Below are 22,881 nucleotides of genomic sequence, written 5' to 3'. Positions count from 1 at the left end.
GCCAACATGCTGAAACCTTGTCTTTACTAAAATACAAAAAATTAGCCAGGCATGCCTGTAGTCCCAGCTACTCGGGAGGCTGAGGCAGGCGAATAGCTTGAATCCAGGAGGCGGACGTTGCAGTAAGCCGAGACTGTGCCACTGCACTCCAGCCTGGAGACAGAGCAAGACTCCGTCTCAAAAAAACAAAAACAAAAACAAACAAACAAAAAACCCCAAAAAACAAACAAACAAAAGCCATCCAAATGGTTTTCATTATTTTTGTGTCACCTTTCTTCCCAGCATCTTTTATTTACGTAACATGTATTCTATTTATAAATGTGCATGGCTTCGTCCTTGGCTATATTAAGTATATGGCCAGGATGAAGACATAAGAGTTTCGCCTGTTAAATTTATAAATGTCAAAAAGCCAGGAAGGAAAGCTAATCCCTTGGATGAACGAATCATGATTCAAGAAGATCCCAAGTTTTAACTATGGCTACGTTCACGGAGATGAAATTTAATAGGGTGCAATGGTAAAATACTGCTTTAAAAACATCATCAGTGTGTATATACACAATGGGAGAGATCTAGCTACGTGTAAAAATGTTGATTTATGTTGACTACGTCAGTGGTTTCCAGACCAATTTTCTAGAAAACAAAGTAAGAATCAACATAAGGCTGCCAACTTTTTATTGGTTAATTAGGAACACTAAAAGAAAACAAAACCCCATGACCAACATCAAAAGAAACTTAACACCTATCATTAACAGGTGTTACTAACACTATCATTTAATAAAGGCCATTTATGAACATTAGAAAAGGAGAATAAAATCTCAAAAAATAATCCCTTGAATTACATAACTATAACTTGAGAAGCCATGTAACGTTTCTCTCTCTCTCTGTTTTTTTGCTTTGAATTAGCAGAGATTACTGTTGTTAAAGAGTTGATACAATTTTAGACTTTAAACACAAGTGTGTATGGCTTGAAATAAGAAAAGGGACAATTTCACTGCACTTTGCATTCAGACCCTAACTGCAGAATTAAATATGGAAACAAGCTCAGAACACAAAGAATGGCACTGACAGAACTGATTGAATCCAACTTAGAGATGTGAGGGATGGCAAAGGAAATTACATGAAGTTGGAGGTGTTGTTAACATTTAGACAAGAGAAAATCTAGTTAATACACTGAGAAAAACCTTACTTCATCTTACTTCTAAAGACTGAATTGCAACCAATGGGAAGAAGTTATATAGTAAAAGCAGCTACTAGCTCAATTTAAGTAAGATCTTCCTATTACACTTTTTGGAAGCTAAACAGGCTTTTCTATGTCCAGGGAAGGGTTTGTGGAGAAGTTGGACCTAATAACATCTCAGAGATATTAGTAGTGGGTGGCACATTGTATGAGCTGACTTCTAAAGTTCCCTTGAATTCTAAAATTGTATGAACCAGAGTAAGGAAACAAGTGGTACTCTTTAACTTACTAAGATGAGTAGAAAGAATTTTGGCTTTAGCCAGAAAGACAAAGGTTCAATTATAGGCCCTATCAGTTAGGAATGTGTAACACAGAGGCAAAGTTATTCACTAACTTTATGCTTCAAATTTTTTCAATGTGTAAAACTAATACCTTAATTTAGAAATTTGTTGCATAAATTAAATACACACACATCACAGACACACTTCCTGGCACTTAGGAGATGTTCAATATTTAGTAGGTATTATTCAAGTATTCAATAAATATTGTGTTTCAAAGGGTAATATTTTCTATATCATTTATTAATTATGGATATACCTAAAAAATGACTTGTTCTCTGCTATGTGTCATTTGTTTTTCAGACCTCAACAATGCATGCTTGGGATTCTTCTCCACTTCTATACTTTGTCACAATCCCTGTTTGTATGTAAGTAGATTTTATGAGGTTTTCTTTAACTTTGCTTTTGCTGTTTTGTTTCTGCACCTTTATTTGATCCAAAAGTGGGCTTTACCGGTAACACACATTGGCTATGTCACTGGCTTTGGCTAAAACATTTCTGCTAAACTGTACAATATATCCAGTTTAATCAACCACACTACCAGACAGATGTTTTTTCTCTCTCACAATGGCTAACTCACTGCTGAACAATCCTTCATGAAATATTTGAGTAAGTAAATCAAAACCTAGGGTATTTGATTAGAAATTTTGGTTATTAATGAGATAAAGATGGTCTGATATTTCTTCCCATCAAAAGTATCCCATTTCTTAATGAAACAGATCAATATTGAATGCTTCAGTCAATATTATCTACTCACCAAGCATTCTTCAAATGGCATGTAACTGCTCTTTTGTTATACTTCCAGAATAATTTGCAACTGTACAGATATTTTAGTTAGCAATTAAATATCAGGTTGTCTGTCAGATACTTAGTTGAAAAGTACACTGCTTAACATCCCAGTGTTTGGGACAGATAAGAAAGAAAAGTCTTTACATATTAATTAGTATAGAAAAAATATTTTTCAGGAATAGAATTTTGTGGAATAAAAAAATTTTGACAAAAAAACTTAAGCATATACAATATTTAGTACTAGATGAGCATTATCTAATTGCAATCAGATACAATAATAAAACTAGTTCTTTTTTTCAGTAGATAAAAAGGAACAAGAAACTGATACTTAGAACAAATCAAACAAATCACGAAGCACAGAATTTTAAAAAGTACCATAGCAGCATTAATATGCAGAATGTATGCTAAGGTTTACAGTATAAATTTCACTATTCTAATGTTAAAATAGGGAACAGGCAGATTATTTCCATACAAAATAATCTCAGAACACAATGAAATTTACCAGTAAAATACATTTAAAGCATGATTGAATATAATTCCACACACTGAAATTTAGTTACACATTTTTTAAAGTTGAAATTTAAGATAAATAATAAATCCTTTAAAGAAGTCTATTAAAATGCAACATAAAATTAAACGATTAAAATTATAAGGCAAGAAAAGAGCACTTTATGGCAAAATCAACCCAATAAAAAACAAAGTTAATATATCTTAAAATGTAAATTCTAGTTTAAGTTGAAAGTAATCACTAATAACTCATTAATGATTACAACTCATTAACTGTGGTAAAATAAACATCACAGGCTCTTGTTATGCAGAAATTTTATTTTTAACACAGCCTATAGAGTTGATCATGATATTATTATAAAATACTATTGATTTTCAAGAAATAATACTAAAACCTACCATTAAGTAGTAGGGAAAACACTGCAACACTTCGTTTTTATGAAAAGCACATGTTAGGACATCTTTCCTCATTTAGTAAGTTACTTTATACAACTAAAGGTCCATTTCAGAAGAATTACTACTTTTACATCGCAGAGGCAAGAACTTGATTAATAACGGTGAGAATCAAGTCCAGTGATAGTCACAGCCTGCTCAAGGAGAGCGTAAAGAAGCTTTCCATACATTTTCACAGGGTAAAAGGGCTGGGGGGACACAGGAAAGATCACTCTGCAGAATGGACCTTGAGTTTCATTTGGCTCTGCCTTCCATTAACAGTCTGGCTTGGGCAGACAAGTCAGTTAACTTTCTGAGTTTTAGTGTCTTCCTCTGTCAAGTGCACTTGGGCTCTTCCGTGTTACCTACAAAGTTAGGAAGAGCTAAAGGCAGCCCTAGTTTTACTTTTTAAAAAATAATGACAGAAAAATACGTAACTTGCTATTCATCAGTGTACTGTTTCCAGAGCTGAATTCCTAAGTCTCTGAAGCATACCCAGCTAGGGTTATACCAGTGAAGATCCAGATACTATAGTCAAAATGTCACTCTCTCCTCTCCCATTATTCCTCCACCTGCTCCTCCCCATCCTGCGTTATCCTCTCTTCTGGTGTGTTTTAAGAAGCAACGCCAGCAAACGGCTGTATCCATTGTAAACTTGAGGATGAAATCGTTTTAAAAGATGCATTTTCAATCAAATGTATCATCTGCTTCGCCAAATTCCTCCCAAATGGCTAAATTTTCATTAATACAATAAAAATGAGGTAACAACTTCGGAAACAGAAATGACCTGGGCCAGTTGTTTTGTTTGTTCTACTTGCTTAAAAAATAAAACGGAAAGATGTATCTATTCCCTCAGGAACATAAATGCATTACCCGCCCATTGAAAAAACAATTCTGCTGGTTCATTTCCCTGACACAACAGCTTCGTTGTCAGGCCCTCTCCAGCCCAGGCTCCAATGTCACCTAGTAATTTTATATTGATCACCTTGGCAGTGCTTGGACTCCAGCAGGCATAGTCCCTGTCTCCCTTACATTCCTCAAAAATAAATTAAATAAGTAAATAAAACTCTACGAAACGCCACCGAACAGAGATTCTGTGACTTAGTAGACAAATCCCACGTCTTCCCGCCCTGTGTTAGGCAGCTGCAAATGTTATTTTTTCATCGCTTGCATAAAATGGAAGCGAAACGTACCAAAACCCTATATTTGAATCCTAGGACAATGAAGCCGACAGGAAGCCACTCTCTCCTCCCCCGGGTTTACTACGGAGCCAGAGCCTCCGCGGGGTGCAGTCGCCTGGCAGGGTGCATGACAGCGCGTCTTCCACGCCCTCCCAACGCGTCCAAAAGGCTCCTCGCCTGACCTCGCCAACGGCCTCACACCTCAAAACCAACCACACAAAAGGGATCGGCCCGCGGAACTGCTCCAATCGGGGAAAAATCCCTTCCCCAGCGACAGCGCAGCCATTCCCTCCAATGCTCCGCCCGCACCCCTCGCAAACTGCTACGGCGGAAGGGGGAGGGCTGCACAAAGCCAGGAGAAAGCTGAAAATGAGTCAATGCACTTAGGGGACGCGGAGGCGGCGGCCAGGGACTCGGGAAAGCCGGGGGGCCGCAGGACTGGAGCTCCCGAGGGCGGCGGGTGGGGGATGGGAAGGGTGGTCCCGTCCAGACCCCGGTCCTGGGCGGGCAGAGGGTGGGGGTGGCGGCGCCGCGCGGAGCATCCGGGAAGCGCCCCCTTCGCGGTCCAGCCCCGCAGCCCCGCACCCCCGCCCCGCGGCGGGCCGCGCCCGAGTCCTCGCTGCAAACCCGAGGAGCAGGACGTGGAAAAGCAGCCGCGGCGGCGGCTGCGGCGCCTACACCGAGCAGCCGATCGCATCACTTACCCCTCACAGTGGCGAGAGGGACCGGACGGGGGAGGCGGGGCGCGTCGCGTCCCGTGAGTCTCTCGCACGCCGTCCTCCCCCCACCTCGTCGTCGTCGCCGCCGCTGTTGTCGTCGCTGCCGCTGCGGTCGAGCTCCGGGGCCCTCAGCTCCGCTGGGCAATAACGTTATTCCACACACGCCCCACACATAGCGGTAACGGCAAAGAGCGGCTGCCTAGTGCGCAGGCGCCTCGGGAAAGGGCGAGGAGCTGGACCCTATCCCCTCCTCCTGCCCAGTTCCAACGATTCCTTACTGCGCAGGCGCCAGACACAGACAATGAAAAGGGGTTGTGCGAGGGTCTCACCCACACGTTTTTCCAGCTTGCCCACTGCGCAGGCGTGCCCCGAAAGACCAGCTAGAACAATGAAGAGGACCTCGGAGTTAGGTGGGACCGCAACCAACAAGGACTACAGTTCCCAGCGGGCAGAGCGCCAACTCCAAGTGGAGGTCCGGTTACTGGGCATGCTAGGAGTTGTAGTGTCGGCCGCCTTTACAATTTAGGCTGTTTGGAGGATTTAGAGCTTCTATTTCTTGAGGATTTATTCGACCGTTTAAAAAAATACCGCAACCGAAGCAGGGTTCAGAGGTTCCTCTCTGCGTCCTTGAGTAACCTAGGGATCAACTGCTGCATATTAGCAAATTCGAAGCGTCAAGGCCTTCAGTGAACCCTTTCTGTCATTTGGGGTGGTCCAGGCGGCAGAAGAGCGGGATGGAGGCGGGACTAAACCAGGCTGGGCTGGAGGAAAAGGGCGGGGCCTGCAAGCCTGTCTCTTGGCAACAGGCTCTGGCAGCCCAACCGTCCGAGCTAGCGCCTGGTGCGCAGTGGTCTCTGGGAATTGTAGTGTAGCTGGAAGGCTCTCAGGATTGTCGAGCTTGGAGGCGCTGAACATGAGGACTACAACTCCCGAGGTCCAACGCGAGGGCCAGTGGGTGGGAAGAGCCCCCACGAGCTTCGTGCGGGATTCTAGGCTCCCCTGTGACAGCCGCGGCAGGAAGCAGGCCGGCGCTCCGCGGCCACAGGCCTGCTGTTTTCGGAAGGGAGAAAGCTGGACATTTCCCCACGTAACTCCCAGCTCTGGGCCTAGAGTGTGTGCATGGCGAAGTCCCCGGAGAACTCTACCCTGGAGGAGATTCTGGGGCAGTATCAACGGAGTCTCCGGGGTGAGTTGCTCCAAACCTCTGTCCCTAGCCCCGAGGTGCCCAGGGCCTAGTGGGCGGGAGCGGACCAGGTGCGTCTCCTAACACCTGGGTCTGCCCCATCCAGGCTACAGAGGAGCAAGATGGATGTTTGCTGTGGTCTTCTGAGGAGGATGAAGTAGTTTGATTTAGTTTTTACAGTTAAGCAACGATGTTTCCTCAGATTCCCTTAGTTACCTGAATCAACTCCTTGATCTTGGCATCCTTCTCAACCAGCGACAGCAGAGACTCTTGGATAGCTCTATGTCATTTTTGCCCAGTTCCCATACTTTGTTGTTTAATCCAATAAAAGTCTGATGCACAGTTTTTACACATTTAAATTATGGCATAGTGGATTGAATGTGATTTATAGGATCCGTGGGGGGAAACACTAATAATTATTTTAATCACAACAGCCCCCATTTAATTGGTCTAGGCTATTTGCATACAGTAAATCATCTGCAGCTTACAACAGTTGTATGAATATTTTACACATGGGGAAATCGAAGCTCAGAGAGGTTGAATTACAGGCCAGAGCCCACACAGCTGGTTAGTTGCAGAGCCAGGTATTATCAGGCTTGTCTGTCTTCAAAGCCTATCTAATCAAGCCATAACTACTATTATCAAAACCTTATTAATTCAGATTGTCTTACCACATTACCCTATGAGCAAGTATCTGTACAAGTAATGTCTGTATTTATTTTCTTTTAAGCTCTGTTGGACTTAATGTCTGTACTTTTAGATGGCGCTGTCACCTTGGACAATATATATGACATCTAGAAATTTCGATTCTCTTATAATGGAAGTTATGGAATTGTCCATAGGGTTATTGTGGGGAGCAAATGAAATAATCCCATAAAGCAGCGATTTTAAGACTCCTTAAAATGTTTACCTATAGTAAGAAATAAATTTTATATGGGACATATGTGTACATATAAACTATAAGTTTCAGTGAAGAATTTTTATTCTACTAAATATAATAAACTCTGCTTTCTATTCTGTTGCATTTTCATAACCCTCTAAGTCATGACTGTTTAGGACATTTGGAATACTAAGTTATGAAGCATATGTTGTTCTGCATAATATGCCTACTATGTGTCAGTGCCTCCTACTATGTGTTAAGCATACCAGGTGCTAGACAGGCAGTAAGGAACAAGACAAAGTTCCTATCCCCATGGAGCTTCTAGATTACTTGGGGAGAAAGACAACAAAAAATTGTAGATTACTATCATAGAAAATAAGGGTAAACATCACTGCTTACTAGACAAGCACTCATTAAATGTTAGTTGTTATTTATACTTGTTACTTAGAGCAAAGTGAAGGTTTTTCAATATTAGAAAGTTTATCTTTCCATGACTCTAGATTTTATAAGGGTTACTATGCATTGTTACATCGGTCAATTGTGTTACAAACTGTCAACATTCTCAGCATTCAAACTGCAGGAGTAAAAAAATTGGTTTTAATGAACACCTTCCTCAAGCTACTGATGTTTCAAGAGCTGTTAGATACAAAATAAACACTTGTAACTTTTCATTTGGAAGCAAGAAAAATACTGTGCACAATGATATGAGTAATTTTAATTTTTAAGATTGGCAAACATTTTTTGTTTTCATTGAAAGTTTTTCCTGATGCTTCTCTTCCTTTGACCTTATTTTAAGCCTTTATATAATTGTTGGAGGCTATTTAACATTAGGCATTTTAAAGCAGTAAAGGGGTTCCTTTTAAATTAATGTTATAGTAATATGTTTAATACTAGTGGTACTGCTTTCAATAATTACAGAATGAAGAGTTTTCATTCAAGGATAATACATTTTAAAATTAGTTTGAAATAAAATTTAAATTTAGTGTGATAACAATATAAGGTAGTGGAAACGTTTCACCAGGAGCGAATACAAGGGATAGAAAAAGTTAAACAACTTTTAAAAAATACATAGTCATAATTTTAACAGTGAATCGAGAAATGTAACCTGAAATGTTTATGGGCTTTTCAGGACATATCATTTATTTAGTAGCACTTTTATTTTTGTATGTTAGCTTGTATAACAGCTTCTGGAAGGAAACAAAGCAGAATTAACCCTGAACTTGAGTACAGTCAGAAGTTCTTCACAAATATAAATTGCCGTTTTTGAGTAGTATAATGTCATTTATTTATTTATTTATTTATTTAGAGATGGAGTCTCGCTCTGTCATCCAGACTGGAGTGCAGTGGTGCCATCTTGGCTCACTGCAGCCTCTGCCTCCTGGGTTCAAGCAACTCTCCTGCCTCAGCCTCCCAAGTAGCTGGGATTACGGGCATGCGCCACCATGCCTGGCTAATTTTTGTATTTTTGGTAGAGACTGGGTTTCGCCATGTTGGTCAGGCTGCTCTGGAACTCCTGACCTCAAGTGATCCGCCCACTATAGCCTCCCAAAGACTGGGATTACAGGCGTGAGCCACCGCGCCTGGCCGATAATTCCCTTTAAAGTAAAATATTCTGTTTCTTAATAAACAATGCTGGAGTTATGTGGAAATTCCTTATTTTGAGTGTGCCTAATAATTTAAGAATTGTATTACTATGTAGTAAGATAAAATGCAGTTTAAAGTTCTATGCCTTAATTTGTTTTGGTTTTGTTGGTTTGTTTGGTTTTGTCTACCCACCATTACTTCCCCAAAATGCCTTGCATAGTTTATGATTAATGGAAACTTAATAAACAGTCTGGTCTTTCCTCACCGGTTATTCCTCTGGCTTGTAAGTAACTGCACATGTAGTCACTACTAATATCCCTTCATTTGATATTTAGCTAGGAAGTAGCTGCATAAAAATGCAAAATGCTTTTCCTATTTTCCGTGATTGTACTTCCATTTTAAAAAAATCTTTTCCTTATTTCTTTAATATTGGTACTATTATGGCATATCAATAATTTGAAGTTCTAATGTGAAAACTGAGTCAGCGTTTACTTTCTTGTTTTTAAAATGAGGTCGGGCGCGGTGGCTCACGCCTGTAATCCCAGCACTTTGGGAGGCTGAGGCGGGTGGATCACCTGATGTCTGGAGTTCGAGACGAGCCTGAGCAATATGGAGAAACCCTGTCTCTACTAAAAATGCAAAATTAGCCGGGTGTGGTGGCGGGCGCCTGTAATCCCAGCTACTCCGGATGCTGAGGCAGTAGAATTGCTTGAACCTGGGAGGCGGAGGTTGCGGTGGGCGGAGGTTGCGCCACTGCACTCCAGCCTGGGCAACAAGAGTGAAACTCTTATCTCAAAAAAAAAAAAAAAAGAAAAAAAAAATCTTTTCCGCATTTTTAAAATTTTGGTACTATTATGGTATATCAAGAATTTGAAGTTGTAATGTGAAAACTGAGTCAGCATTTACTTTCTTGCTTTTAAAATGAGATCCTTGCCTCATTTTGACCCTGATGATCTTGGAGCAGCTCCACGTTCACCTTTCATCCATTCCCTTAACACTTTTCAGTGATTTGCTCTTTGAGTTCTCTAAAGATACCTCTTGCTTTGGGTCGCCTATGCCCCTTTACAAGAAATTGGAGACGTTTAATGATTCTTCTTCAAAACGAGAGTTCTGGCAGAAAAACCGGAAGGTTTTGTTGCCCCCACGTATCTGTTGTATTATTTCCTACATAGTAAATGGTCTGAAAGTTTCCAGTGTGGTTAAAAGTGGATATATACTGGGTATCCTGGGAACCACAGAATTTAATCTAGAACAGGGAGTGATTTGGGAGGTCTCTTGGCAGTATGGTTAGGTGTTCATTTATTCTATGGGTAGTTATAATTCAACACCCACAGAATGGCCGAGAACTACATTTGTAAGTGGGCAAGATAGCACATGCCCCTTCTCTAAATTCAATACATCATTGTATAAAGCCAAGAGGTATGAAATAAACTATTTCACAGCCAAGAAAGGGTGAAAAAAGCCCCAATCACAGGCAATCCAGGCTCTATTTTAAGTACTGCACACTTGAGTGAAAGGAGAAAAATTGCTAGAAATGCAGTATCCTAGCCTTAATAGCGGAATCATGTCTCATCTCTTGCTACAGCATTGGGAATAGGTAACAGTTTTATCAACATCACCTATATACATGACTCACCTATTCGCCTAATTCCTAGCCACCTTTGGTTGGGTGAGTATAAGGAAAAATGAAACAGACTTCTTGTATGACAGGAACTCATAATTTTGTATATACATTTTGCGTTTTGGTTTTACCCTTTCAACATTTTGGTGTTTCAGCCTTTAGATAAACTTGTGGCAAGAGTGTGGTGGAGTCAGAGGAGAGGATGTGGAACTAGAAGCCAGGTCACTGAACTAACTTTTGCTTTGCTGACAACCATCTGTGTAACCTTAGGCAAGTGAAAGCAACTGTTCTTGGATTCCCATTTCCTCATCTGTAAAATGAAAAGTTTGGACTGGATGTGAGAATTATTGCCTTTAGGTGCCAAGCAAATGATCAAAAGGTATGATGGAGTCAGTGCAAGACATTAGAGAAATGATGAGGCTTATGGCCAAATTGGGCAATTTCTGCTTTTTCTCAAAACATTTCAGTTTCTTTCTTGCTCCCTCCCTCTTTGCTTCCTTTTTTTTTTTCTTCTCTCTTTTTTCCTCTTTTCCTCCCTCTTTTCTTCCAAGAAGGAAGCCAAGCGAAACACACCCAGAGCCTGACTCCCCTTTAGACACCACTCTCTGACGCTTTGATCGTTAATGTTCTTCCCTTCAGCACTTGGTTGGATCAGATGAATGATAAGGGCTGTGTTTTTGTCTTATGGAAATGAGAGTAAGGAGTTGAACCAGGTACACAGAAAGTGAGCGGATGAATATGGAAGAGAATATACAATCTCGGGGATGGGCTTTATCTTTATGAATTGATGTAGTTCAAGAAAACCAAAGATAAGGTTGACTTTCTATGTTTTTCTTGTATATAATTAGCACATCTATCCAAATCCTGCAAAGTGGCTCACAATTGTAGAAGGGCTGTGTTAGTCTTACTGGCCAACAATTTGGTCAGTGTATTCGCCAGCAGTGATATCATCTGGCTGTCTTAAGAAAATGTGTGTAACTCAAATAAATGTTCGTGTTTTCTCAAAAAACTTGTATTTCTTTTTTCTTCTTTTTTGTTTTTCTCAAATGTTTTCTGGATTTTTAAATATTGTTTGCCGTAAACACTATATATGAATATATACACATAAACATGAGGGGTTTTTTGCCAATAAAATTCAAATTACACATATTCATTTTTTGTTTTATATACTCATGTGGCTTTTCTCTCTCTCTCTTTTTTTTTAAATCTCGGCTTACCACAACCGCCACCTCCCGGTTTCAAGCGATTCTCCTGCCTCAGCCTCCCCAGTAGCTGGGTTACAGGCACGTGCCAACACGCTCGGCTAATTTTGTATTTTTAGTAGAGATGGGGTTTCTCCATGTTGGTCAGGCTGGTCTCGAAGCTTCCAACCTCAGGTGATCCACCTGCCTTGGCCTCCCAAAGTGCTGGGATTATAGGCATGAGCCACGGTGCCCGACTTTTTTTTTTCTTTTGAGACAGGGTCTTATTCTGTTGCCCAAGCTGGAGTGCAGTGACGTGATCTTGGTTCACTGCAACTTCTGCCTCCTGAGTTCAAGCAATTCTCCTGCCTCAGCCTCCCAAGTAGCTGTGATTACAGGTGCCACCACCACGCCTGGCTAATTTTTTTCATTTTTAGTAGACACAGGGTTTTACCATGTTGCCCAGGATGGTCTCGAACTCCTGGCCTCAAGTGATCCACCTGTCTTGGCCTCCCAAAGTGCTGGGATTACAGGCTTGAGCCATTGTACCTGGCCTCATGTGGCTTTTGTTAGTACTTTTAACTTTATGATCTTTTATTTTACTAGAACTTAAAAGTACAATCTCAAGTTTTCTTTCCTACTACTGATGAGATAAAATTGACAAAAGACAGGATTTAGCAATCAGAAAAGAAAGGAATGTTCTATAAGTAAATAGTTATCCCTGGAATAATCTAAATCAAAGCTATGTTTCAGTGTTAGGAGATTATAAGGGTACTTTTGCATGTTCTTTGTCAGAAATAGGAATAGGGTAAGTTTTTTTCAAACTGTTGAGATATGGGGAGTAATAATATTCTCTCTTGGGATGTTTAAAGACATCCCAAGATATTGCCAGTTTGTGCTAAGGTTTTCACCGTTTTACTTGATGATAACTCTTCTCAGAGTCCAAAGTAGACAAGGTAGCTAGAAATGCCCTTGTGCACTGCCTAAAGCAACCCTGATGATGGCGGAACTTCAAAAAAGCCCACTGGATACTTAAAGGGATGGCCTGAGGGCAAATATTGCTTTTAGGCCCTGAAACAAAATTAAGCTAAATATGAATTCTGAGCTCTAGCTTCTGATGGATGTAACATCTATTCCTGACACCGGATCAGGTGTGTCCCATCGCGGCACTGTCGGTCTCAGGCTGTGCCCTCCCTACCAGCGCTCCTGTGGCAGAATAGCTCACTGTCACGCTCATTTTCCATCAAGAGGCGGCAACACTTACAATGTAGTAATGTGGTCAGTGTGATAGCAAGTCTCCCCTCAACACTGAAAACTCTTGTTTTATTGATCTTGTTTCATTGACTTGAAAACTGTCTTGTTTAATTGATCTCGTTTTATTGATTTTTTTTTATTGTCACAATTGGGGGTGGAGATGAGTGCTGCTGGCCTCTAGTAGGCAGAAGCCAGGGATGCTATTAAACTGACACAAAACAGCCCCTTCCAACAGAGAATTATCAGGCCCAAAATGTCAATAGTGCTGAGGTTGAGAAATCATGATCTAGAAGTACAGGTTTTGCTCGTAGACCTTGCTCTGCAAGAATCCTACTTTACAGTAATTACAAGTAAGGATATACAGATTGTATTTGCTGGTGATTTTACCTATGTTCTTTGCCAGCTTAGCTAGGTTTACTCCTTTTATCACTGGAAAGTGACAGGTGCATCAGTCCTCCCCGCTGGTGCCAAAGAAATACCAGGTGTATCCCTCTGAATGCATATAGCCAATCTCCTGGATTTGCCACCACCCATATATCTTTAATGATCTTCCAGATGTTGCTTTCTTAAGATGTTTACATTCTTTATCAGATTATCTTTTACCCCTGGCGCCAAGCACTTTAGCATATTTTCAGATATCAGAGTCTTAGGATAGTATTTTCTTTGAGATTTAAACAAAAAAAAATTCTACATAGTACTTGTAATCTCTTTCACAGTTGTAATTGCCTTTCACAAAGCTGACTTTGTCTGATTTTTTGCTTCTGCTGTTTATATCTTGGTAGTGCTACTTGTTGGTTCCTTCATAAACAGTGACAGCAATCTTCTGAACTAGGCTGAGGCCCAGTCAAGTGTGGACAGACATATGTATCTCTTATCTCACTGTGGTTTCATTTTTCTGCGTGTCTGCCCTAATCTAAGCTTGTACTGGGAGCTGCAGTGCATCTCGTGTCTCGGCCTAGGGAGGAATAGTTCATTGCATATTTTCTCAGAGACAGCTGGGCGCTTCGCAGGGAGTGGTCCCCCCTCCCTGTCACCAGGGCAATCTCTTTCACATCCCCCAGGACAGATGGAGAATGAAGAAATTAATAATTCACAGTGTGTATATAAGTGGTGATTCGTCCTAGACTGAAATGTACTTGCATTTTGTTCAAAAACATCTTGATGAAGAGAGGCCCAATGGTGAACTAAGAGTGAGAACATAGGAAGTAGGGAAACTCTACTAAGAAAATGGACAAGACAGGCCAGGCAGGGTGGCTCACGTCTGTAATCCCAGCACTTTGGGAGGCTGAGGCGGACGGATCACCTGAGGTCAGGAGTTTGAGACCAGCCTGACCAACATGGAGAAACCCTGTCTCTACCAAAAATACAAAATTACCCCGGTGTGGTGGTGCATGCCTGTAATCCCAGCTACTCGGGAGTCTGAGGCAGGAGAATCCATTGAACCTGGGAGGCGGAGGTTGCAGTGAGCCGAGATTGTGCCATTGCACTCCAGCCTGGGCAACAAGAGTGAAACTCTGTCTCAAAAAAAAAAAAAGAAAAAAGAAAATGGACAAGACAGACTGAAATTAGCCAGCAGCCATTAGCTCAGGTACCGTTTAAGTGCTCATTGTACTGATTGATGTTTGGATAGTGCATTAGCAGAAATATTATTTACTTGCACTTACTTTCATGTGATCTGTAGGACTCAGGGGTCCTGTTTGTGTCTATAGTCATAGTTAAGTTTATAGTCAGTTCCTGGTTGGTGCTGGGGAAAAGAAATCAGGATGCATTCATCGTGAAATACCCTTACTCTCCTCTCAGGAGAGAAGAGGAAATGAGCGTGTTCTCTCTCTTGGTTAGAAACAGATAAAACTGTGTCCCATTAGCAATTGGATAGGAAACGATAACTGGAACCTTCTGTCTAATCTGGTTTCCTTAAATGTACGGAGCAGATAACTGCATCTGGGGAGTAGTGCTCTTAGTAAGGGTTATGGGGGCTTCAGTTGCAATGGCTCCAGTTGAAGAGCCGTGGGATTTTCATCTGTCCTGAATCATCTGAGTGTTATTCTTCTTCAGATTAACTGGGTTTATCTGTTACAGTATATAATTATGTTGCTTTGTTATATATTTGAAAAGCACTTAGCATGTTTTGAAATGTAGCGCTGAAGTGACTTTAAAATGTCAACTCTGTAGTTTTAGTTTTAGGGCACAGTTCTTGCAAATTCCTGCTTTTCCTCTCTGTCTCTAGTACCTCTGAAGTCAGTAGTTGCAAACAAACAACCTTAAAGCCTTTTGTATCACTTTTCTTTGGGATAGTTGTTGAATTCAATAGTTCATTATTTCACATAATATTGTGTTCATAGTACAATTTAACATGTAGTCTTTGAATGTTATAAATTCTAAAAGATTAAACAAGAATATTAGAAAAGGAATGAAAAGTGCCCTTAAAATGCTGCCCTAGGCTGGGCACGGTGGCTCACTCTTATAATCCCAGCACTTTGGGAGGCCAGGGTGGGCGGATAACCTGAGGTCAGGAATTCAAGACCAGCATGGCCAACACGGTGAAACCCCGTCTCTGCTAAAAATACACAAATTAGCTGGGTGTGGTGGCAGGTGCCTGTAATCCCAGCTACTCGGGAGGCTAACGCAGGAAAATCGCTTGAACCTGGGCGGTGGAGGTTACAGTGAGCCAAGATCACTCCAGCCTGGGGACAACAGTGAGACCCCCTCTCAAAAAAAAAAAAAAAAAAAAAAAAAAGAAAGGAAATATACATAATAGGAATTCCAGGAATCTTATGGATTCTTCTTTTTAAGGTCCCGGTCACCGGGCGTGGTGGCTTATGCCTGTAATCCCAACACTTTTGGAGGCTGAGACGGGCGGATCACCTGAGGTTGGGAGTTTGAGACCAGCCTGACCAACATGGAGAAACCCCGTCTCTACCAAAAAAATGCAAAATTAGTCGGGTGTGGTGACAGGTGCCTGTAATCCCAGGTACTCGGGAAGCTGAGGCAGGAGAATCGCTTGAGGTTGTGGTGAGCTGAGATTGCACCACTGCACTCCAGCCTGGGCAGCAAGAGTGAAACTCCCTCTCAAGAAAAAAAAAAAAGTCCCAGTGAACTGTGGGCACAATGTAACACTTACACACTTAGGCTGAGTTACTCTCTGTACTAGGCAGTCATGTGCATAGGTTCCTTTGTGTGTTCATGGTAATCGTTCAAATCTTGGATCCTTGGCGATCCTTAGAGCCACTCAATACTTCTGCCCCAATTTCTCAATTTCAGCCATTACACAATCAGTTATCCAAGGGATACACTTGGCATACAGACAGTCCATCATTGACTGCACTAAGTCCAATTTGACTTTTATGGAAAAGCTGATAAAGTTGGTATCAACGAGGATGTGGTAAGGTGGGCCCAGCTGTGTATTATATTGGAAAAATAAGCAGGAAGGGTGTTGGGGAACTTCTCTTTCCTTTAACGCGCTGGGATCCTTCTTTTCTTTCTCTTTAGGTTTTACTCTGTCCTTTTCTTTAAGCTTCCGATCTCTGAGACTAAGCATTCACTTCATGGTTGCATAGTTCCTTTTTTTTTTTTTTTTGCTTCCTCATGGTGATGCCACACTCCTGTTTCATCCATAATCACCAACGGTGCAATACTTTTACCTGGTATACATTTTTATGTTAGTCAAACTGTCTCTGTCCTTTCTAATAGATTCAATAAAGATAAGTGTTTTATTCGTGGATTTAAGGGCATAAATCTGAAGCTACATGAACTGAATTGCTTATCATGTAACACTTGATTTTCCTTTTGCATGACCAAATCTCTTTTCTACTCTATTTTCTAATACTAAGTTATTGTAAAATTGTCACGGTTTCATATATTCCCAAAACCAGGAATGTGTCTTATCTGAACTTCCTTAAACTCATGATGAGTCAGAGGAGGCCAGTCTTCATTAGTAATCAGCACCAAATTCATTTCAAAGAAAGATCTGTGTGGACATAGGATTGGTATGGAGAAAAATATGGTGATAAATTAACTGTGTCTCTTGTGTAGTTGAGTAATAGAATTTCATTGTCGAACCCTGACCTGAGATACATGTTTTCTTTTATCAAAGTAGAAAATGAGTTGCTGTAAGTAAAGAAACTGTATTAGATATTGTGTAACATGGAGATTTTTTTTTCTATTAAGTACTAATATTGCTTTTGTTTCTGTTCCAAACTTTGAAATCAATGCACTTGGAGAAAATGGAAACTACTTTTCAAGGTCCTACAGAATAGATGTTTATGAATATATTTTCATGCATGATTGGTAATGAATCAGGTCTCTTTCATGCCATTGCAGTTAGAGGGCCTCTGGTGCTAGAGTCCTCTGGAGGACTGGGCTGTCGGAGTGGGGGCAGCGGGGTGTGTGCGGGGAGGGCTTTTCTCTTTCTTCACGGGGTCTCAGGGCCTCTCGTTTCCTCTCCACGTATGCTCTTCCCAGGTCTCTCCAGCAGGGTAGCCAGGTATCTTACATAGGGCTCCCAAAAGCAAACATTCCAAGAGGAAGCAGGAGCTGCCAGTCCTTTTAAAGACGAGGCCTGGGTCTGACATGGTGTGACTTTTATTGCATTCTATTGGTTAATGCAGATTACGGGCCCCGTCAGTTTCAGATCAGAAGACAACAAGGGAATGAGGCTGGGTTCCTTGGAGGCTATTTTTTTTTTTTTTGAAACAGAGTCTCGCTCTATTGCCAGGCTGGAGTGCAGTGGTGTGATCTCGGCTCACTGCAACCCCTTGGAGGCTATTTTTAGAGATGAACTATCACAGTAATATACCTTAAAAATGCTTCATTTTAGACAGTTTTTGTGTGTTGTAGGGGTGGTCAGTTGCGCTAACCAAGAATCTATGAGGTGTGGTTAGTCAGCAGTATATCAGAAGAGCTGTACTACCGGGGCTGCCACTCTAAGCACTTCAGCTATGCAAATTTTGATCAAAACTAAGCCAGACATGTGGATGTTTCTTGGTGGGGGAGGAATTTCCTGTCCCCAGGGACAATGAGGTTTCCCTAGGTTGGAACTGGGTGTGATGCAGCCCCTCTTGCTGGCTCTTCCCACATCCCCACTGCTCCTCCCGTCCTCCTCTGTCTCCAGGTTGGTAGAGGAGTCAGGCATGAGGGGAAGGAGAGCACTTCCCTTAGCAAGTTATCGTTTAATGGGAGCTGGTGGGAAGAGTTCTATCATTTAATACTCCTTGCTGGTGGTGCTATATGTAGTGAAATCAACTGCGACAGTGATAGGGACCTTAGAGATCATCAAGTCCTACCTCTACACCATGAAGTTAATCTTCTCTCACCATCTCTGGCACATCCCTCAGCAAGCTAGAAACAGAACTCTGCGTTTTTTCCATAAAGTACGAGAAATAATGATTTCACCTTTAAAAACTGCCTTCTTGAGCAAGTGTCCATTTGGTCACCCAGATTTCATTGGTCCTAACTTTCATCAGGTTGTTCTTGCAGAACGTGCCAGTAGAAGCATTCACCAACTGAAATGTGCCCTGAAAGAAGGTGATGTCACTATTGGAGGAGATGCACCAAATCTTTCTTTTAGCACCAGTGTGGGAAATGAGGATGCCAGGACAGCCTGGCCCGAATTACAACAGAGCCATGCTGGTGAGTATGAAAGTCAGTCCTAGCCTGAATGATGCATAGTGAATTTTTTAAACTCCGTAGAATAATAAGTCCTTTCATTCTTCGTTCTGCTGCTATGATGTTATTCCTGAAACACAAATCAGATAATTTAATTCCCTTGCTTAATCTTTTTTTCTTTGACTTCCCAATGCCTATAGGCGAAAGTCCGAAATTCTTAGTTACAAAATAACAGTGTTTTCCTAAGATAGCTCCAACCTGCCTCTTTGGCTCATCTTTGTGTACTTCTCATGTTAATCATCCATCTCACAACTCATATTCTAGTTATAATGACCTCCTCGCTATGCTTTTATGCTTTGACATGTGCAGTGCCTTCTAATTGGAATTTTTCTTATCCTTTTTTGCTTGGTGAACTCCTTCCTGTTCGTCCTTGCAGTGTTATCTCCTCTGTGAAAACAAGCACAATTAGGTGCTTCCTCTTCTTGTAGCACAGTGCACAGCTCTAGGTCTACATACAAACTTATTTTATATCAGTGTCTCTCTCTTCATTGCTAGATTCTTAGCACTTAAGGGGTAGAAATTCTTTTTTTTTTTTTTTTCTGATGTTGGTCTTTGTATCCCCAGTTGATAGCAGAATTCTTGATGCATAATATGTATTTCAGCAATTTTTATTAGTTGGAATGATGGATGGGTGGTAAGAAACCATGGATCTCAAATAAGGTTAATAACCCCTCTGCTTTTGCTCTATAGTTAATCAGCTCAAAGATTTGTTGCGCCGACAAGCAGATAAGGAAAGTGAAGTATCTCCATCAAGAAGAAAAATGTCCCCTTTGGTAAGTATCAGCTTTTCCAACTTGACAAAGCATTCCTATGTTTTACTGTACTGTGTCATTTTGTAGTACATGTTGCAGAAAAAATTTAAGCATGGCATGCTAATAGTGAAAAACATTAAAAGTAATTCTTTTCCCTCTGATGATTTTGGCTGAAAAAATAGATTTCCATGGCAGAGGGAATCTTGATATTTTAAATTTATTATTCACTTGGAAAATGGGAGCAAGGGAATAGTTGGGAGAATTTATTTTGCAACTGTTAGCAAAATATGTAATACAAATATATAATATATAATAAATTAATATAAATTATATAAGTCAAAGGAGAATATATGTAAAAGATAAACTAATGATTTTAGTAATTTCTTTTTTAGAGGGCCATATCTATCATCCATCATTTTTAGAAGTTACTTAATTATAATTGTAGCCCACCTTTGTAATATTTAAAAATTTTGAATGTCAAAATAATACATTTTGTTTTTAATTAATTAATTTTTTTGAGAGGGAGTCTCATTCTGTCGCTCAGGCTGGAGTACAGTGGCATGATCTTGGCTCACTACAACCTCTGCCTCCCCGGTTCAAGTGATTCTCCTGCCTCAGCCTCCCTAGTAGTTGGGATTACAGATGTGCACTACCACACCAGGCTAATTTTTTGTATTTTTAGTAGAGATGGGGTTTCACCGTATTGGCTAGGCTGGTCTCAAACTCTGAACCTCAGGTAATCCACCTGCCTCGGCCTTCCAAAGTACTGGGATTACAGGCATGAGCCACCGCACCCGGCCTCAAAATAATACGTTTTAATATGTAATGTTCTTCTATATGTTAAAATATATGGTTATAAAATTGTATGATATATAAGAAGTGGTGCTGTATTTCTTCTGAGGCTGTTTTTTATTGCTTTGACAGAGTATATTATTCCTGATTAAAGCATTTTATATGCTAAAGGCTGAGATAGATGTGAGTGAAAGAACTCTGAACCAGATTTAAGTGGCCAAAATAATAGTCAAGGGCTTAGTTCTATCTAAGATCTATCACATACTCTCTAGGATATTGTGCCTGTCTCACGGAGTTTTTGGAATAACAAGATAAGATTACATACTTAAAATTCTTTAGAAACCTATGAAGTGTTACACAAACATAACATGTCAGAGCAGCAACCTCGCATTTTCAATGTGTTTTATAGTTCAATACAATGCCTATATGCTGAAAAGTATGGAGACATGTTACTTTCTTTTCTTCACCACTGAAATGTCAGAATATCACTCCCATAAGAACACTTCATTCCAGGCTGACACAAACTTTTAAGCTTAATTCTAACTTTAGAGAAATGTACTTCATATGCATATTCAATATTTATAGATATAGATTTTATAATTTTAATAAAACATCTCATTATTTAATGAATTTATTACTATTGACGTCTGGTTTCTAGCATGCTCTTAAGCACACACTGGTGGAATGCTTTTAAGTCTACCTAGATGCAGTTGCTTTTTCTGTTGAATACTCAGACATGCTTATTCGTTTTTTAAAGCATGAGCAAGTGATATTATGGAGCTTATTGAATCCAGGCAGGCTGGAAGACCTTCATTAAGAGAATCAGTTTAGTACATACAGAGTACACTTTAAAATATACAAGTCTATTTATATGGAGCTGTGTAAAAGAATGGAACTTAGACTCTAAATGTATATAGCCTACATGTAATAATTATAAACCATAATAGTAATAATTAGCTTTTTAAGATTATACCCTTAGAATGCACTTTCATAGCCAGTATAACGTATTAGAAATACATGCATATATTGAGAGTAAAACTGAGGCACTATTGAGATGGAAGAGAAGTTATTACTTACTGTCTTAAAATGTAGATATCCAAACTAAAGCCCTTTAAAGTAGACACAAATGATTTCAGGTGAACGTTTTTCATACAATATTAGCTTGAGCTTTTTATTTTTCACATTGACTTCCTGCTGTATACTCATAGTAGTAATTTATATTTGCTTACCTTCTGAACCTATTTCTATTAATGGAGGATGATTCTAATTGTTTGATTTCTACTCATGACAGATAATTCATTTAATTAGAGTTACTTTGGTTTTTAAATATCTTCAATACACCAAAAAGCAGAGCTCTATTTTATTTTATTCTGCCATGGTAGCTGGTGCTTGGTTATCGTTTAAAATTTCTGCTGTGCTGAGAAAGAGAACAGCTGAGAAACAGACACTGTGTCTCATTTCAAGCTTTCCTCTGGGTTTGTTTAACTGGGTGACCCTTGTTTTCCCTTTTCCTGATTTCCTCATCCTTTTAAAAAAAAATCATGTGATGTGTATATGATTTTACAAACTATATCACAGTCACTTTAAGATAAGGTAAGATATACATTAGCAGTAAGTTCCAGGAATGCTACAGAGCTAAAATAACATTAGTGTTTTTTTTTAAATCTCTTCGTTGGACCCCTCAACGAAAAAAGTAGTCAAACTACTTCAGGGCTCTACTCCTGGAGGTTCTATGCTCCAGAGCGGCATACGCTTGAATTGCCTTCAATACTAGAGTCAAAAATCGAAAACTATGTTTTGCTAATGTATCCTTTTTGAGATGGAATTTTATCGCATTGACACAGGCTTGGCATCAAAGAGTTCCTAAAGAATCTCTCCCTCACGGAGCTGCTGCAGTTTTAGCTAGCAAATCCTCTTCCATGGCAGTTTCTTGGAGAGAGTTGTCCCTTGTATCTCAGCATTACTGAATGGAATGTTGTTTTTCCAATTTGTTAAAATCGTTCATTCCAAGCCAGTTATACTACTGCTACCCCAGCATTTTTCCATTCACTATATGTGCTTTTTATAACCACTTTCACCATCCATCTTAAAAAACAAAATGATATTCACGTCCGTGAATCTTGTGTATTTGTGGAATTTATAGGATAGAGAAGCAAGTATTTGTGTTAGTCCATTCTCGTGTTGCTATAAATAAATACCTGAGGCTGGGTCATTTATTTGAAAAAGAGGTTTAATCAGCTCACGGTTCTGCAGGCTGTATAGGAAGTGTGGGACTGGCATCTCATTCTGGTGAGGGCCTCAGGATTCTGCAGGCTGTATGGGAAGTGTGGGACTGGCATCTCATTCTGGTGAGGGCCTCAGGAGACTTTCAGCCGTGGTGGAAGGTGGAAGGGGAGAAGGGCTCTGCAGGCTGTATGGGAAGTGTGGGACTGGCATCTCATTCTAGTGAGGGCCTCAGGAAACTTTCAGTCATGGTGGAAGGTAGAAGGGGAACAGGCTTTTCATGTGGTGAGAGCCAGAGCAAGAAGTGAGGAGAGGTGTCACATTCTTTTAAACAACCAGATCTCACCAAAACTCAGAGCAAGAACTCATTATCATGAGGATAGCACCAGCACCGAGGTATTCATCCATTCATCGTGACCTAAACACCTCCCACCAGGCCCCACCTCCAATGCTGGGGGCTGCATTTCAACATGAGGTTTGTGGGGGATAAGCATCCGAACTATATCAAGACTGTAAGCTACATTGCGATCAATTATATGTTTATATCACATCAATGCACAATTGAGTATGGAGAAGGTAACAACTGATTCTTTGCTAAATCCAA

The 22,881-nt window shown here is 40.5% G+C and overlaps 2 protein-coding genes across 60 annotated transcripts in view; one reads left to right on the top strand and one right to left on the bottom strand.

Annotated features, from left to right (window-relative positions):
• Positions 1–5,349, bottom strand: part of CEP170 (centrosomal protein 170) — a 128,984-nt gene extending 123,635 nt beyond the window's left edge. For 20 of the 22 annotated variants that reach the window (XM_015433418.4, XM_065531497.2, XM_005539637.5 and 17 more), the window contains exon 1: positions 5,129–5,349. The gene's annotated coding sequence lies outside the window, so the exon portion shown is untranslated. Of the gene's footprint in view, positions 1–4,436; positions 4,627–5,128 lie in introns of those variants that run through there. The other 2 variants (XM_065531463.2, XM_074035155.1) reach the window with 1 other exon arrangement.
• A 795-nt stretch (positions 5,350–6,144) lies between these two features.
• Positions 6,145–22,881, top strand: part of SDCCAG8 (SHH signaling and ciliogenesis regulator SDCCAG8) — a 250,336-nt gene continuing 233,599 nt past the window's right edge. For 22 of the 38 annotated variants that reach the window (XR_012432924.1, XR_012432937.1, XR_012432928.1 and 19 more), the window contains exons 1-3: positions 6,145–6,329; positions 18,309–18,474; positions 19,201–19,283. Coding sequence is in view for 21 of the 38 variants with exons in the window: in XM_074035971.1 (XP_073892072.1) it covers positions 19,272–19,283 (12 nt within the window). In the remaining 17 variants the exon portion in view is untranslated. The remainder of the gene's footprint in view (positions 6,330–18,308; positions 18,475–19,200; positions 19,284–22,881) is intronic. The other 16 variants (XR_012433004.1, XR_012433027.1, XR_012432919.1 and 13 more) reach the window with 1 other exon arrangement.

This window comes from Macaca fascicularis, chromosome 1 (genome assembly GCF_037993035.2).
Source record: "Macaca fascicularis isolate 582-1 chromosome 1, T2T-MFA8v1.1".
Classification (NCBI taxonomy): Eukaryota; Metazoa; Chordata; class Mammalia; order Primates; family Cercopithecidae; genus Macaca; species Macaca fascicularis.
Note: the sequence above shows the minus strand (reverse complement) of the source record. Positions and strands in the feature narration are given on the sequence as shown.